The sequence below is a fragment of the Poecilia reticulata genome, linkage group LG23 (genome assembly GCF_000633615.1).
Source record: "Poecilia reticulata strain Guanapo linkage group LG23, Guppy_female_1.0+MT, whole genome shotgun sequence".
Taxonomy (NCBI): domain Eukaryota; kingdom Metazoa; phylum Chordata; class Actinopteri; order Cyprinodontiformes; family Poeciliidae; genus Poecilia; species Poecilia reticulata.
The window spans coordinates 201455-219874 of NC_024353.1; the positions used below are offsets into that span (position 1 = coordinate 201455).

Sequence of the window (18420 nt, forward strand, 5' to 3'; positions counted from 1 at the left end):
AGCAGTTTTTCATCAGTATTAAAAGGAATAATTGACTTAAAAACATTTTTAACTTGTAGGTAAACTGTAATGAGATATTTGCTCTAGAAACAAATATCTGCATCATTTCCTTCACAGCAGCTTTTATTCTCTGCGGCGGCAGAAAATGAGGAAACTCTCCTGCTGCCTTGTAATTAGAGCTTGACAAACAGGACGCACCCTGAAAGACTCAGAAAAACAACATCCATCACCTCCACACATTTATTGTGCTGAAATTTCTTCATCATGAGCGGCGACACAAAACTTCAGCGGGAAGAAATTCCTGAATCCAGGCACAGAAACGCGAAGAATTACCAGATTTTACAGCAGCAAACAAATTAAAAGCTCCATGCAGCAGTTTATACGTCACCATCAGAACAGATTAAATTAAGCTAACGAGAGAGCAAAGGTCGTCATGAGGAAGACTCTCAGGCACACAGTAACACTTTAGTCCAAAAGGAGGAAATCTCCACAGAAACAAAAAAAGGTAAATATGTACACCCGGGTGTCCTTCAGGGAACATCCAGATCCGTTGGAGTTCAATCTACGGTTTAAAATCCGTACAAAAGCACTTTAAAACATTTCTCTAAGCGATTTTTCTGCTGCGTCGTCAAGATCCGATTTAATTCTACGTATTTAATTTATAAGTCACCAAAATACATAAAAAGGTGAAAAACTGAGTTTTGAAGATGCAAACTTGTGAATTTTCTTGCTCCTGAAAACAGAAAACGTGTTCATAGAAACAAAACTGGAGCCAAAAAATAAAATAAATTTAAAAAAAACAAACAGCTGTGATGCCGATAAATCATTTTCTGCTGATTATAGAAAGCAGAAATAATTTTTACTTTCTTGAAATTGAAATAAAAACAAAGGCAAATTTAAGTTTAAATGTAAATCTGCCAGGATTTAAAATCATTTTAGACCAAATCTAAAAACTAAGCTTAATTATTTCTTTATTCCAAAAGGCGCTGAGGTAATAAACATCAACTTGTCTTCAAATGGAGCCACATTTGTGGTGAAAACATGAAAAAATAAACATTTTTCTGTTAATAATTCTTGTTTAAAATCTGAAGAAACAAGATAAATTAGAAACTTCAACAATTCATTGATAAACAGGTGAAGAAGGAACTGAGCAGTTTTCTCATTATGAAGGTCAGACACTGCTGTGGGACGGCGTCCAATTCTTCAACCAGCATTCGTCACAAAATGGCCATCAATGTTTTTTTTTTAATGTGAATTTTAAAGTGTCACGTTAACAAAGGTTGATGGAAAAACTTTAAATGATTCCCTCAATTTAGCTAAACATTTTTTTTACGTCAGCTTGAGTTTGTTTTCAGCTTTGCTGAAAGAGTTAATCCAGTAAAGCAATTTATAACTATAAATCCAAAAAAGCCGTTATAACGCATATCATCCGAGTCTAAGAGGCTCTGGATGGTGATGCTCCAGTAGCCGTCAGTGTTGCAGTGAATCTGAAAAGGCCTCTGACTCAGGTTGAGCGTTTTGACTTAACATTTTTCCTACTACATCTGATTTTAATACATTTTCTTGCTTTACTTAAAAAGAAATTACAAATGACAGACTATTTCAATCATCCCTTCTGCGTGTGAAGATTCAAGATGGCCGCCCTGCGAGCGCCGACATCACTGAACTATGGAAACAATAATTTTCCAGAAATTAAAATCACAAAAAACAGAAAATTTGATCTATGCATCCATAAAAATCAATTAATCGCCCTGATCATGACCTGCCAACAGCTCAATATCCATTCAGCAGAGATGACATTCCACAGAATACCATCTGCTATTCCACCTCCTTTGCTTTTGCAGCTTTAGCAGAAGGGAGCTGGTGACTCTTTGTGGCACCATTTGAAAGGAAATAAACTTTCCATCAGTAAATGGAATCAAATTAATATTCCAAATGAAAAAACATCCTCAGAAATCGGGGCTCAACCGACCGTTAGCCACCATTTCTACACTTTGTCTGACTGAACACAGAAAATTCAAAGAGGGAAAAATCTGAAAGTTTTTAACCGCTAAAACCTTCCAGAGGATCATGATTGAGCCAGAAGGCGCCAGATTTTAACAAAACAAAGGCAGAAAACTCAAATCTGTGCAAACTATCAAATATTTTAATAAACAAATACTTTAAAACTGAAATAAATCATGGGAGAAACGGGAATTAAAAATGGCTGCAGATAGAGTCTGAAGCGATTCTCTGAATAACCAGCAGATTAAAACCATCAGGAAGATCATTTTTTATTTTTTTTGTATCGTTTCCGCTTCATGATTCGACTGGAAATCTTCTTCGTTTTGCCGGGAAACTAAAAGGTTCCTGCGCTGGCGATCAGTCAGACGGTCTTGCAGCAGGATCCGTGCACACAGGAAACAGTAGAAGAAGAAGAAGATGCAGACGTGCTCTCCTTTAAATCGGTTTATTTTCCTTCCACCCGGTGACACCGCCGCTCCGCCGCCGCGTCCGGTCCGTCCTCCAAACCGCTGCCGGGTTTTTCTTCAGACAACAGGCAAAAAAGGAAGAGAGCCACCTGTCTGAGCCCTGACCTTTGACCTCTCCTCCCGGGGTTTGCTAACAGTGTGTGTTCAGGTCCGGGGGGTTCTGGTCCGACCCGGCGTCTGGGGGATTCCCTCCCTCTCTCTCTCTCTCTCTCTGGTGCTCGCTCGCTCGGCCCGGCGCCGTCTCCCATCAGCGTCTCCTGGAGGACAGAGCAGGAAGTCACTGCAGGCGAGCAGGAAACGGTTTTATCTCCCAAATACGGTCCAAACGTTCGCTTTTTCTCAACACGACTCCAATTTTAACATTTCAGCGTTCAGATCGTTTGACTCAAACTGATTCTGCAAACACTAAAAAAAAAAAAAAGAAGCTGCGTTTCCATCGCGCAAAATGAAATGAGGAAAATAAATCAGCTTAATGGAAACAAGACAATTAAAAATAATCGAATTTATGGCGGAAATAATTAATCATGACTAGAACAAATTATTACAGAGCAGCAGCATGTTTATAGGGATAGAAGCCACCTGCTCTAGACTCCCCCTAGTGGCCTGGAGGGACCACTGAGCGTCATGCTAGTCCTGTTTAAGCTTTTTGTTACTTTTTAGTTCATTATTAATTCACTAAGAGTAGCTAACTGTTGGCTGGTTTTAGATAACAGTTTTGTTAACAAAAATTTACCTCTCCAAATCTCTATCTGGGCTTTGATTGGACCACTGCAACAACTTGATTTTTTTTTTAGATGCGATTTTTTCTGAATTTTTGTTACTTACCTTCTAATTTTCTGCTCCTGTAACTGGGAATTAAAATGAGTTTGGGACGTTGTTGTTCCCAGGATTAGAGTCTTTGGAGAATCAATATTTGATGGACTTTAGGATTTGGCTGCGATCCGGAGTCAGTAGCCGCTATGAAGCTATGAAGCTTACCTTACCCTGGAGTCACATGATCCTGACCTCGACTGTTACGTTGGTTGTTTTTTGTAATCCTTGAGATGTTTGTGTTGATTAATAAATTGCAACAGATAAAATATTTCAGCTCAAGAGTATGTTTTTTTTGGGGGGGGGGAATCAATTAGCCACTTTTTCAAGATGGCGGACATTTTTCAAGATGTTCGTCAAGGAGTGTTTTCTTTTTGCCTTTTCTTTTTTTTTTTAGTTTTCAAGATGATGGCGGTCATGGAAATGAATTTTTGCACTAAAATCAGCAATTAGCCAAATGTGTTTACAGTCAAATGATTGCATGCATATTTTGAACCATTGAAAACATATTTTCATCATCTTTTATTGTCTTCTTCAAAATGGCCGCCATGGTTGTAACGGAGAATTTATGTTTGCAATAAAGTCTGAAGGAGCTGTAGCCAGTCGGACACAGCTGACAAAAAAGTTAGGCATGTTAATCATTAATCTGTTAATGAAAAGTCTCAAATAAACTAATGCTACGCTAAACCGATAAAAGACATAGCTTCAGAAGTTAGCGCTAAAATAAATAATTTTTAGCGCCAACTAATCTGAGGAGAATAAATGATGAGTGAGGAATCCGATAAAGAACAGATCAGTTTTATTGGATCCTGCTGCAGTGAATCCAACACACAACAGACGCAGCTTGTTGCTGCTGAACTGGCTTTTATTTTAAAAAGTCTCTGAAACGTAAAAAACTAAATGTAAAAATATAAAACGATCTAAGTCTCTGTCTCTGGGTGTTCAAGGTTTTATTCCACAGCTTGTCCCTGCTGTCTCTGCTGCTTGGCTTTCCTGTCTCTGTCCCTCTGCCTGCCTTGGACCTCATGCTTTTCAATTCTCGCCCTTTTCTCTCTGCTAAAACAGACACCAGGAGGCGATTCAGACATCACAACCTGAGCTGGAACATTCTCTCCGTTTGCCGCCTCGATGCTCTGGACCACGTCTCACCTTCCTCCGGTTTTGAAGATGAGGTCGGCGTTGGGAGCGCCTTTCGGGTGCTGGTAGCGCGGCCGGCGCTCCCGGTTGGTGTTGGCCGGAGCCGGACGCTGGGCGAACGACTGCATCATCTCTGAAGAACGTGAAGGAATAAACCCCAAAAAAGACGAAATGAAAGAAGAAATGCAGAAAAGATTCTGGGTTTTCCCCTGACAGGCTCCAGCTTCATGTTCTCAGCTAAACTGGGTCATGATTCAGGAAATAAATCGCTCCATTTCCTTGTTAGGCTCATTAACTACTAATTTGCTAAGTGTCTTAGCCACGCTAAAGCTAAATTGCTACACACAACACAATAGAAGAAGCTAACGCTAAGTTGCTAGACACAAAACGTAGCATAAGCTAACCCTGAACACAAAATTAAAAAGCAGAAGCTAGCATTAAACTGCTATACACATTTTTAAAAAATAGCAGATGCTAACCACTAATCCACTTAGCTAAGAGTCTTTGCTATGCTAATGCTAAACACACAAAAAATAGCAGAAGCTAGCTCAAAAATGCTAACTTCAAACAATTAGCACAAGCTAACTCTAAACAACTAAGCACAAAAAATAGCAGAAGCTAACAATAAACCGCTAAACAAAAGAAGCATAAGCTAATTCCAAACTTAGTCACATAAAGAAATAGCAGATGCTAACGCTACATAGCTAAATAAAGAAATGTGTGTACCCTGGTAGTCTTCCTGCTCCTGCCTCTCGTTGATGTCCAGGGTGAGTTTCTTCATCCTCATCCTCTCCTCCTGCTCCGCCTGCTGCTGGTTGAAGTGGTTCGCCGCCAGGTGGGACGACAAGGGGACGTTCAGGATCTTATACTGTCACAAGAAACAGGAAGTTATGTTACAGACAGAAAAGACAAAAAAAAACTCAACAAGTTCAGAACAATCTCTGAAATTTTCTTTATGTAACTTGGAAATCTCAGTTTCAAAAGTCAAAATTTTGTTACTTTTGAAAAATTAAACAATTTGTCTTTCAAAAAAAGGGCTAGTTGAGATGAAAGCACCAGACTGAAGACTTTTGTCATCCCGTTTTTGGTAGAGAGAGAGAAAACAGAAAAATGATAAATTATTATAACTTAATGAGCTTATTTTAATTTATTATGCAGAAGTCTCAATGCTCCTTCTCAACCTGTTAGCTTAGCTTAAAGACTGGAATCAAAGGGAAACTGCTAGCCTCATGCTAACAGAAACACATCCAGCAGAATCTTCAAAGCTCAACAATAAACCGACTCAGAGCTGAAAGCTCCAGATTCTCCCTGAAAGAACTCCTTCAGTGCCGAGCGGCGGCTGAAGGCGAGCGGACAAACGGAGCTCAGAGCTGCAGTTGGAGCCAAACTCACTCAGTGTTTACCCAGGAACAAACGTCATTTCCCCTCAACGCTGAAAACCACAGAGCAGCTCTGTGTTCACGCCGCGCTGACGGCGAACCGGAGCGACTGGCAGGCGGAGGCGGACACACCCTGACCCTCAAACCGCAGGTTTCTCCCCCGCAGGCCGGACGGAGAGATTTAACCCAAAGATATTTAACTGGAGACGTCGGCAGAGCAACGCTGCTAACACATTTAAATCACCTGTCAGGATGGAGTCCCACAAGGCTCACTGCTCGGTCCAGCGGTTGTTTTTTTACTGTATTATACATAACAATGTATCCAAGTTATTAACATTTATTTGCTGATGATGTCACACTGGGGTGGGGACTTATCTTTTCATAATAATAATTTTATTGATAATTACCACAATAAATTATGTTTAAAACTGTCCGTATTTCTGGGATTTAATTTGACCATTTTCTCCACAGGTTTTTCCACTGAAAGCATTAATATATAAAAACACATTTCAATATAATACTAAAATAAAATACGTGTATAAGATTTATGGTTGTAACAGTTAATATACAACGAAAAAGCTAAAATGTCAAAAACGACTGAAATATTAACTATTTTTAAAAATATTTCAGTTTATATTTTAGAAAGTATAAAAAAATTCTAAATATTTACTTTTTTTTCAAATGACTTCTAAAAATAAATGTAAAATCATTTTCCATGTTAAGCTGTTGCTCATCATTTCCACACAGTTAATTTGTGATGATCTGAGGAAACTTTTCTTAGCACTTTGAGATTTTTTCTAATGAAAAGTGTAGTAAAAATTAAATTTATTATTATTATTATTATTAAACTTGTTAAACCAACACACCTGGTTACTGAAGGCCTCCTGCTGTGTGAGTTTTGGTTTTGCTTAGCATTGTGTTTGGATGGAAACGTTAAAGATGAACAAAATAAATCATAATTTTAGAATTTGAAGCGAAAAGTAATGAATCATCATCGTAAAGAGAATCTTTATCAGTCGGACCTCTGAGGGATCCTCACCTGCTGCTTGTTTCCTTTGCGTGTGAGCATGACGAACTGCATGGTGTCGGAGATGTCCGAGTCGCCCTCTCCCATGCACTGCTGGCCGGAGCCGCCCTTCTTCAGCTGGCTCTTCAGCTGCAGCGGGATGGCCACGTCCAGCTGGTGGACCTTCACCGCCTCGCCGCTGCGCTGCTGCACAGACCAGAAGCAGGAAGCGGAAAGTCAGCAGGCAGGAAGAGTCACCGCATCCCACAGGAAGGACAGGAGGGAGAGAGGACCTGCAGGTTCTCCAGCATCATCTTGTCCAGAGCCTGGATGAAGTCTTCGTCCTCAGCGCAGGCGACGTGCTTCAGTCCTCCGCCGCGGATCGTCACTTCCTGGCAACAAGAAACCCGATTTAACACAAAGACCGTCCACCATGACGCCAGCAGACCCATCGCATGAATACATTGTTCTCCTCGTCCGTCTCGTTCTCCTTGTTGGAGTCGGTCAGGTAATCTGTGTTCTCCTCCTCCTCTTCCTCACGCTCCTCTTCCTCGTTCTCGGATCCTTCCTGTGGGGAGACACACAAAAAAACTGATTGTTACCTGAACAAGAAAATAAAATTAAGAAAAACAAAAAGAGAAAAACAGTAATGTGAAGATTTATCTTCACAGTAAATCCAGAAAGAAAGACAGAAAAGAAGGATAGATAGAATGAAGAAAAAGAAAAGACAAAGAAAAAAATAAAGAAATGCAGAAAAAAGAAAAACAAAAGAGAAACGGCGACAAAAAGAGAAAAAAAGATAAAAATACAGAAAAAGAAAATATAAACTGCCTCAAGTCTGTGTAGCGTGATGTAAACAATGACGTGTCACCATAGCAACCAAATGGACTCACATCCTCTTCCTGTTCGTTCATCTCGCTCTCGTTGCCCGACTGCTCCTCGGTGTCAGCGGCTCCCTCTTCGTCCTCATCCTCGTCTTCCTCATCGAGCGCCTCGCCTTCACTCATGGCGCTGGAGCGGCCGTCCTTCTCCATGGCCATGCCTTCAATAAAACACACACACACACACTGCTGTTGTGAACACATTAAACATGGAGGCAATTAAACCGCTCACCTGTTGGCAGAAGGAAGGAGTAACGACTTGATCTGAGGCTGCAGATCAGGTCTGGTGTGACTGAAGGCCTGAGGAATGTCCATCAATCACACTCCACTCTGCATGTCGTCACTAAGACACCAGCCGTGGAAAGTTACAGGGTAAAAACCTGCAAACCTCCTCCTCACGTCTCATGCCCTCCTGTAGGGGGCGCCGTTACTTCAACAAATCTTTCAAAAGTCTGACTTTTGCATCTTTTTTAATCATTCCAAGAGTTGGAGATGCAAGTTATCAATTTATGAATTAATTCATCTAAAGTTGATCGATTAACGGTTAATTGATAGGCGGCCAATTTCTTAAAAGTTTTTGGTTTTATCAAGAGGGACGACCGTCTCTCCACAACACAAGAGGCTAAGTTATTCATAATATCCCGACTTAAAACCCCCCACTACATTTAACATTATTTTATGTCACCTGTATCAAATACAGGGAAAAATTGCAGTTTTATTACCTTATTAAAAAATAAATCTCTGAGGTTGCTGAATAGAAAAATAAAGAATGAAATGTGTAAAGAAATGCCGTCAGTGGTTGACTTGAACGAATGTTAAAACTTCGTAACAAGTGAATTAAATCTCGAAAGCCTTTAAAAAAATGTTTTTTTCCACCATGTTAGTTTTTCTCCGTTAGCTTTCGGTCACATCCTCACCTTCATCTATAAGTAAGAAATTGACGCTTCTTCGCTGAATGACCGCTATTAAAGGTGAAACTTTTAACAAGCATATTGTGTGTATTATGTCTCAAAACAAAACCGCATAAATTACATTTTCCATCCCACAACGAACTCCGACCGTTTCTCTTTCTAGGTCAGAGATCTCCCCGCCATCTTGTTTCTATATTAACAGCTCCGCTTATGACCAACGGCGCCCTCTGCTGGATGGCGGCCAAACTACAACAATAAAATAATATCTAAGCGGACGTTATTAGTTAATCGACTGGAATTAATTTTAATCTAGTAAACCATTAAATCGACAAATACAACGAAGAACAAGGGCGATACTGCTAAACAAAACATCAACTATGAGAAGTCAAAATAAGCCGAGAATTAAGTGGAGATAATATGAGAATAAAGTCGTAAGAGAATAAACTAAATAATACGAGAAAAAGGTCAAAATTATGAGGATAAAGTTGCAATATTATGACTTCATTCTCGTAATAGTACGACTATTTTCACATTTTATTAACTTTATTATAAAATTGTGACTTAATTTTCGTAATTTAATTTCTTTAATTTCTTTTTTTTAATTTATTTTCCGTCACAGGCCATTAACGTAAGTAGATTAATTGTTTTCATCCCTGCCAGTAGTATTTATAGACTGATTTAGACGTAGTTTTTCCTCCTCTGAGCTGATTTAACTCCAGGTTGTTGCACCTGAGTCACTTTCTCAGAGGGTGGAGTCGCATTTTTCTCTGCATTCCAGTGCAACACACTGAAACTGTGGAACAAAGCAGAGTTTTCATGCTGTCATCGAGCAGCGGAGCCAGATACACCTGCTGCAGAATCGCTTCCTTCTTCCCTTTCACCTCAGACAGACTGGAACTAAACCAGGCTGCAAGACCAGGCCGTTCTATAAATACAGCCACGCTAAAAAGAAAGTACACCCTCATCCTGACCTGGGGTTTTACGCAGCAGATACCAAACCATCACACTCTAATGGTTATTCAGATGCACTTGCTTCTGCAGGCTGGCAGCCATCTTGTTTTGTAGAGAGGCCTTCTCTTTCAACCCTTCAAAACAAACCATTCATTTCAAATGATCCGGTCATGAACTTTAACCTTTGACTTCAGAGTTTTTTGTTTGTTTGTTTGTCGTCTCTCTGGGTTTTGCTCCCTCTGACCTGGAGGTGAATCTGCAGGACAGACTGGTTGTCGTTCTGGATGACGTCATGCTCTCATGATGCTTTCCAGGTGGATTTCCTACAGCAGGGTGTCCAAACTTTTAGCCAAGAAGGACAAAATGTTCAATTTGGAAGAAGTGGATGGTAACAAAAATCTAATTTAAAAATGCAGCAGTGAATTCACAATTTTTGTGAATTCATTGTATTTTCTAAAATGAATAAAACGGTCGGATTGTTGAAGGACTGGGATCTCTGAATAAATTAGACAGATTATTGAAGGGTAAAGAGTTTCCTGAACTGATTAGTGTTGAAAAGAAAATTTATGCATCAACCAACTGTACAAACTCACTAAACTCCAACCTAATGGCTGCAGGATGTACTAACTTTCTACATTCCTTTTAAATAATATAATCTTTAATTTTGTTTAATTATAGTCCAGTTATGTCACAAACACAATATTTCACCAAATATCAACTAAGTAACGAGGGCCAAAATGATTAATCGGCTCAATTGTGATTAATCGTCAACTAATTTAGTAATAAACTCAAAAATGTGTCAATAGCTGTAAGAGCAACAGAAGTAATTAAACCAAAACTGAAACAAGAATATCAACATTTTGCATTTAGGATAAAATAATAATTCTTTGTCTGTAAATCTACCCAGAAATCATCAAGAGATTTAAATTCTGTAAAAAAAAAAAAAAAATCTTATTAATGTGTAATGAGTCGGTTAATCTAAAAAAATAAAACGGATGACTGTGTGTCGATGCTAAATGAAGCAAAAAGGGCCGAGCTTTTCACATGTTGGTGTTGGAATCGTTTCTTTTAGCTGCAGATAATCATTCGCTAAAGGAATGTTGTTATTTTAGGAAATAAAAAGTTTATTTTATTATTTGTACAAGAAACTGAATCATTTTTCTGAAGTATTTTTTAATTTCTAACATTGTATAAATAGGATTAGGTAGATAAATAAAAAATCAGCAAAACATACCATGTAAAAAAAAAAAAGTCTGATTTATCAATTAATAGTCAATCGATGAGTAAAGTAATCGTTAGTTGTAGTTCTGTAAGTAACAAAGTAAATATTCCACCTCTGGTTCCAGTTGTGATAATATTCCCATCTGAGGCCAGATTTCCCACCACTAAACCTTCATTTTCCATCTTTTCATGACTCCGCCTTCGCTGAGGGGAATGCAGATTTTCCAGCCAGGTGACATCATGAATGTCTCGTTTAAAAATGTGGTTCTGCTGCGTTGAACTTGGTTTTTTAGGGAAATCTGCTTCACTCAGTCTAAAAATAGCAGCTAATCCAACTCAGATGAAAACAAAACAATGAAATCAATTTTCGATGAGTAATTTCTGTTTTGGTGACGCAGCTGGAATAAAATAATCCATAAACGTGATTACATTTAATCCCAGATGATGCGTGCTGACGGGACCGTCAGGTGAGCGCAAGCGTTTGGTATGCGAGCGTTTCGTCCTACGCAGCAGGGAATGCGGCTCTGCTTGTAGGAAACCAGAGAAACCAGCTGCAGCGCCAAACCGCGTCGCCCGGAAACTCATCCTCACCCAGTTTGACGAGAACTTCCCTCTCCAGGTCGGCCACCTGCCTGGTGGCGTCGTCCAGCGAGCAGCTGATCCGCATCTTGGGCCGCAGCAGCTCCAGCGTGTCGCTGATCATGTAGTCGATGTCGATGGGGAACGGGTGGTCCTTCGTCCAAACATCCACGTTCTTCTTCCACCAAATGTACCGCTGCAGAAACACAAACCTTATTAAACCTGCAGAAAGGTTCAGTATCCTATGACATCATTTATAACATCATTACTAATTAGTTTGTGGTTGTTTTCTACATTCTGCAGCAGGAACAAGTTCACTCAAATATAGTAAAATGATTCCAGAACAGCAGCAGTTTAACAAACAAACATTTTCTGACATAAAAAAAATATAAGACAATAAGTTATTGAGCGATTATGAATATTTATTAATGAGACAATTCACATGAAATCATGTGAAGGTACAAGACCTTCCTCCTCAGATTAAAGGCATAAACACAATATTGTACGCAAGAAATTATGGTTAAATAAAACAAAAATAAATACAGAGAAAGTTAGAAAAAGAGATTTTCTCTCCATTTAGCAAATAGAAATAATTTGGGTGATTCTCACTGATCCAAACCAAGAAAAGTTTATTCTGATTTAACTCCAGACTGCGAGAAAAAAAATGGGTGAAAACATCTGTTTTCAAATTGACGTTTTTAATTAAGTGCGAGATTGAACTTTATTTTCAAACTGTTCCATTGGAATATGAATCACTTTCAAGGACTTTATGCAGAAATCAAGCACTTTCCAAACCTTGAAAACACAAAATCCTGAAGGATTCCAGCCCCGTCTGAACCCTGTGGTTCTGTTAGCATGTCAGCGGCGGGAGGCGCTGCAACCGACCTGGAAGTAGACGAGGAAACAGTCGAGCTTCTTCTTGCTGGAGCCGCGGTCGAAGTACTGGCCGCAGGTGTCGAGCAGCGTGCAGACGAGCCGGATGCGGAACAGGTGCTCCGGCGGGTCCAGCGGGCTGGGGCTGCCGTCCGGGTTCACCCCGAAGGAGATGAAGGAGAAGAGGGTCCGGAAGACCACGGCCGACTCCACCATGCGGTAGTTGTAGAGCTCACCCAGGAACTTGGCGCTGCTGATCCGCCGCTGGTTGAACTTGGGCTGGTTGACCTGGAAACAGCAAACCATCAAGGCTGTGGTGGCAGCATCATGCTGTGGGGAAGCCACACTGTTTACCGGAACGTTGAGGGTTTGACTCGGACTTCATTTCCATCCTTTTATTTACATCTGATGTCAAAATACTCCAGTAGTTTCAGTGATAAATGTTTCACTTTCAGAAGGCAGAATATAGGAAATACTATGAAAATACAGTACAAGCTGTTAGGAGTTCAAATGATTAATCGGTTTAATCGTGATTAATCAATTGCTGAAATAATCTTCAACTAATTTAGTAATCGATTAATCAGTAACTGAAGTGTAAAGGCTCAAATGAAGGCAACTTGGTGAAAGAGAAAGAGACTCAGAATTAAAAAAAACAATCATTTTGCTTTCCAGATTTTAAAAACGTAATATTTTCTACCCACAACTCCTTAAGTTGAAGTTTTAGCTTCAAATTCAGTAAAGAAATCTCGTCTCAAGCACCTTGTGAGTCAGTAACTCAAACTAATGTCCAGATCTGCACTGTGCTGATGTTAAATCAAGCAGAAAGGCTGATGGAGGATCTGCTTGATCCTCCATCAGATTATTCTGACAGATTCTAACTTCTGGTTTTATCTGAGATCTGAAATACTGTTTCTGATTTTCACAGATCCAACTTTTTTACTCTGATACATAAAAAATGTGCAGCAGGTTTTTGAATCCATCAGAAAATAAAGAAGTGACACTGAAATCTAACCAACATCCAGCCGAGTTCCCACTGGGATCGTTTCACAAATCCTTTGGGCTTTGGTCTAAAATCACAGTTTGAGTTAATATACTGTAGTTACTGTCAACCAGCCTGGACAGAAGGCCCAGTGTTTCAATTCGGTGCCACAGGCTGGATGCTGAATGTGTGCAGACGGCTCTCAGCTGAAACATTCCAGCTGAAACTCAGGATTAAAATTTTCTGTTTTGCAACGGCAAAGGAAACCTGGAATAGTTCCTGTTTTTACACGTCTATTAATGCTTTTTAATGCACAAGAGACGTTTTAATACATTAGAAATGTTAATAGAAGAACATGTGGGGCTGAAACGATTAATTATGATTAACCCGTTATTGAAATAATCATCAATTTAGCAATTAATTAATCATTAACTAGAGTGTACAGACTCAAGGAAACACCATTTACTGAAAGAACATATTCAGAGTTGTAATCAAGAGAAAAATTTGCTCTGACATTTTCCTCCAGTAAGAGGAAAATGTCAGTCAATGAGGAATTACTGGAGGTAATTCCTGGAGGAATTACTGGAGGTAATTCCTCCAGTAATTCCTCCTGAAGTACTGGATTATGTTTTTGATATGAAGTGTTTTGACACTTCATATCAAAAACATAATCCAGTAATTCCTCCTGAATTACTGGATTATGTTTTTGATATGAAGTGTTTTGACACTTCATATCAAAATCATAATCAAGAAAAAGCAGAAACACTGCTAAAGGTGATTATTTTCCAAAACCTTTTGGAGTTTCATGACCATCTTAGTAGTGAGCGTACCTCCATGCCGAGCCGGATGTCCTCCAGGACGCCGTCCACCACGTGGATGCCCACGTCCTCCTGGTACGCCACCAGGCCGGCCAGCAGGTTGGCCACGCAGTGGATGCTGTTGTACTTGACGTTCCAGATGTTGATCATGCAGCAGATCAGGTAGCCCTTCACCTCGGGCTCCTGCCACGGCAGCTTGCGCATCTGCCGCAGCACCTTCTCCGTGGTGACCTTGGACAGGTCCTTGTACAGCAGCTTCCTGATGTACTCCTGCAGCGGCGGCCGCTTCTTCTTCACGGCCTTCTCGATGGGCGGCGGGTTGCAGTAGTAGTAGGCGTTCTCCACCATGGTGACGTAGCGCGCGTCCAGGTGCTGCGCCTGCTTTTTACGCATCATTTGTTCCTGCAGAGCAGAAAATCTGAGCTGAATATCTGCTGAAATTACTTATAAAAAAAAAACACTTTTACTGTTTTTTTATCTGTAACATTTTAAAGAATTTAAAAATTCGTCCCAGACGTTAACATGATAAACGATAATGTTGTTATTTTGAGACCAGTTTCAAGTAATATAATAGAAATAATGACATAAAAATGCAAGAACTGGAACTGGAAAACATTTTAAATATCCAAAACAGAAAAGACAAATAAAATGAATTATTAAGACTCCATAAACAAAATAGTCCTTCAAAAAATGGCTACCTAGACTTTAATTTTTTTATTTTTTTAAATAAGCTTAACTGTTTATATGCATTTATTGTATTTCTAATATTTTGTAAAAAGGCATAAGTGGTTAAATAAAAAATATGCAGAATCTGACAATTTAAAAAAAATCTGATTAATCGTCAGAATAATTGATTACTAAAATAATTGTTAGTTGAAGTAGCTGGAGGATGATACAGCGGCGTGCTTAATTACTTATCGCATGAAAAAACTTATTCACATGATTTTAATTGTTTTTTATGTAACAGAAACATCGCAATCGCAAAATGTTTTTTGTGCAATGCTGAAAGTTTTGCGCACATTTGCTACAGACTCAAGATTTAATCCGTCTTCTGGTTTTTGTGCTCATAAAGGCAGAAACGTTGGGGCTGCAGGGAGCGGACTGACCAGCAGGACGCTGGTCCGCAGGTGAGAGTCGGGCGAGCGGAACAGGAAGCGGCCGCAGGTCTCCAGCAGCGTGCAGGCCATCTCGATGTGGTGGTGGGTGAAATCAGACAGCAGCATCTGTTGGACGCAGCAAAACGTTTACGGACCTTTTCATCAAACATTCGAGGAAACCAGAGGACGTCCGGAGGTCCAGACTCACCTTCAGGCAGTGCAGCGTGTCGGTCTTTGAGAACATCTTGAACTTGGAAAGTTCTCCGATGAATCGCACCGTTTTGTTTTTGGTCTCGATGTTGATCTGGTCCTTCTTACGGATCTAGAAAAGGAACAAACATTTACTAAAGCAAATATTTTCAAGTCTTATTTGATGTTTTTTGGGGTTTTCTATGTTTAAATAAATTGCAGGGTTTTACACTTTGCCCACATTAAAACTCAAGAACCTTTCAAGCATTTCCAGGAAAGTTTTCAAACTTTCCCAGAGCTAAACTTGAGATTAATCAGATTAATCGATTATTTATATTAATGCTTTCAATGCACAAGAGAGTTTTGTACATTTGGAAATGTTAATGCAAGAAATAAGGAAATATGTAGCGCTGTAACGATTAATCAGATTAATCAATTATTTTTCTGGATTTCAGCAAAACAATTTTGGCAATTCTAACAAAAACATTTGGTTTAAACTGCAAATAACATTTCTCTACTTTAGACTTTTAATCAAATGTTAGGTTGCACTTTATTATCAAACTGTGCAGTTTGATTATAGAGTACGTTCAAGGACTTTACACAGAAATTAAGCACTTTCCAAACCATGAAAATGCATACATTTAAGCATTTTTCAAGTATTTCAAGCAGCTGAATAAACCCTGAGAGGCTTAACTAATACTGAGATCTGCAGAAACGTCTGTATTTCTCTCTGTATTTGCAGTGAATTTAAAGGTGAAATGATGGAAAAACGACCCACGTGGAACCTGAAGTCTCCCTTCAGCATGGAGCAAAGATCCTCGGCTACGTCTGACATGCAGGGATGCAGCGTCGCCACCAGGCGAGAGTAGAAAGGCAGAAGATCCAACCTGAAACATCAGCTGGTCACCAAACAGAAACACGGCGTGACAGCGCCTCCGTGTGGCGATTCCCGGTATGAACCTCACCTCTGCCTGGGGACGGTGAACAGGGCCCGGACCAGTTTCCTCCGGTTGGACTTGGTGTTCATGTTCATGCAGAAGTCCATGGCGGCCTGAAAGAGTCCAGATCAGCTGTTTACCTACCGTTTGCAGCTGCAGCAGAGTTAATCTGAGGTTTGAGTCTCAGATTAACTCACCTTGTCTATCAGGTCTCGGTTGACACAGTTAGGAAGCTGCTGAATGAAGGCGTCCACGATCAGCTTCAGGTGCGACCCGGTGTTGGCCTCCTCGTCTTCTTGCTCTGCACAAAAACACGACGACAATGTCTAAAATCTAAATGAACTAAAAACCTGCCAATAAAAGAAAAAAATGCAGTGAAATCGGCATTAATAATCAGACTTCATTTCCATCTTTTTATTCAAAATACTAATATTAATCACCTTTTGCATCCTGTTATTAATCAGTTAATCTAATGAATAAATACGCTGTTCTGATGTTAAGTCAAGCAAAAACAGTTTCACATGTTTTATTTAGCTGCAGGTGTTTCCTTTGCTGCATTTAAGGCAAGAAAATGTTTATTTTCCGACATAAAAATGGAAGAGAATTAGTTTATTTGCATCTTAATGTATTTTTAATATTGTATAAAACGGATGAAAAATCTGAAGAATGTTTGAAATTTTATCAGATTAATCGATTAATAAAATAATCGTTAGTTGCAGTTCTAGAAACAAACCAGGGATCTGATGGATGGATTGTCCCAAAAAATTATTGCCATAAATGATAATATAAACATAAAAAAAGCAGATTTAAATACCAGGGCGAGCAAAAATATAAAAAAAGAGCAACTAATAATCTGTAAAATACTTCGGATTAGTCAGGTTATGTTATAATTTCCACCTTCGACGTGTTTTTCAGTCGAGTTGCTGAGGAAAACGTCAGATTGGAGTCAGTCAGTTCCCACCTTGCTCATCCAGCAGCTTCTTGGCCAGCTCCTCGTTCTCCACCTCGTCTCCTCCCTCCAGCTCCAGAGGCTCGTCTGCGATGTCCAGCACCTCCAGCTCCAGCTCCAGCTCTTCTGTGGCGCTCACGTCCTTCGCTTCTCTGCCATCTGAGGACAACAGCGCTTCACTCACACCAGCCCCACTGAGCCGCTCAACCCGACTCCAGTCCGCTTGTCCAGGAAGTCCAGTTTGTTTTGGTGAGGTGTGAATCCTGATCTAACTGGTTTGCCTACAAACCTCGGCCTCAAGTAAAGTCAATTATACTCCAGTAAAAGTAAAAAGAAATTACTCAAGAGTAAACGTGTATTTGGTAAATTTCAAATACTGAGTTACTGATTCATTTAATATTTAAAAACTGCACTATCAGATGGACCAAAATATAAAGTTATGTGGAAATTTCTGTTTTTAAAAATCAAAAAGAAAATAAATCATTTGAATGACAGTTACAAAATAACTTTTTCAAATAAGTTTCTTTCAATATGAAACTTAGGAACTTTTTAATAAAAGTTTATAAGTTTTTACTCCCAGTGTCCAGAAATTTTTCTCAAGACTAGCAATACTTCATAATAAATAAATCAAACTAAGAAAGCACAGAACAGAGATAAACGTACCTTTGGCGTCGTCCTTGTCTTTGCTCAGGCCGCTCTTCTCGTTGTCCTTGAACAGGATGGCGGGAACGAAAGCCTTCAGGTCGATCAGGTTTTCGTAGAAGTTTCGCGCGTCTTCGTCCTCCCAGATGCCGCCCTCCAGTTCGTACTCTCCGGGTTTCCCGGGGGTGAAGATGTCGATGCCGGGGCCGTGCTCTGAGGGAGAAAACAGCTGATGCCAGGGCTACATCCAACCCAATTATCCAGAAAAGGATAGTTTCATGCTAAATTTGCACCTTTTTACTTCCGTTAGGGTCTCCACTGCCTCTAAAAAACAGACCAAGCACTTAAAAACCCTCACCAAACATTTTAATAAACTGCCTTCTTTTGGCCAATGAGTTACAGTTTTTTGGTGGCTGGAAAATGAGCTGTTTCAGAAACATCCTGATTGTTAAGTCACATCCCACGGACCCTGCCTTGTTACCTAGCGACCCCAACAGAATTCCACCCCGTTACCTAGCAACCCCAGCAGAATTCAACCCCGTTACCTAGCAACCCCAGCAGAATTCAACCCCGTTACCTAGCAACCCCA

The 18420-nt window shown here is 39.9% G+C and overlaps 1 protein-coding gene across 5 annotated transcripts in view; it reads right to left on the reverse strand.

Moving 5' to 3' along the window:
• Positions 1 to 954: 954 nt before the first annotated feature.
• Positions 955 to 18420, reverse strand: part of upf2 (UPF2 regulator of nonsense mediated mRNA decay) — a 22743-nt gene continuing 5277 nt past the window's right edge. For 2 of the 5 annotated variants that reach the window (XM_008400329.2, XM_008400330.1), the window contains exons 5-21: positions 17853 to 18044; positions 17202 to 17348; positions 16438 to 16541; positions 16268 to 16353; positions 16081 to 16189; positions 15322 to 15435; positions 15123 to 15239; positions 14029 to 14418; positions 12232 to 12507; positions 11359 to 11542; positions 7697 to 7845; positions 7267 to 7371; positions 7097 to 7195; positions 6837 to 7010; positions 5145 to 5286; positions 4431 to 4551; positions 4059 to 4337 (exon numbers count right to left, since the gene is read on the reverse strand). In XM_008400329.2, the coding sequence (XP_008398551.1) occupies positions 4232 to 4337; positions 4431 to 4551; positions 5145 to 5286; positions 6837 to 7010; positions 7097 to 7195; positions 7267 to 7371; positions 7697 to 7845; positions 11359 to 11542; positions 12232 to 12507; positions 14029 to 14418; positions 15123 to 15239; positions 15322 to 15435; positions 16081 to 16189; positions 16268 to 16353; positions 16438 to 16541; positions 17202 to 17348; positions 17853 to 18044 (2615 nt within the window). In that variant the 3' untranslated portion in view covers positions 4059 to 4231. Of the gene's footprint in view, positions 2729 to 4058; positions 4338 to 4430; positions 4552 to 5144; positions 5287 to 6836; positions 7011 to 7096; positions 7196 to 7266; positions 7372 to 7696; positions 7846 to 11358; positions 11543 to 12231; positions 12508 to 14028; positions 14419 to 15122; positions 15240 to 15321; positions 15436 to 16080; positions 16190 to 16267; positions 16354 to 16437; positions 16542 to 17201; positions 17349 to 17852; positions 18045 to 18420 lie in introns of those variants that run through there. The other 3 variants (XM_008400333.2, XM_008400332.2, XM_008400331.2) reach the window with 3 other exon arrangements.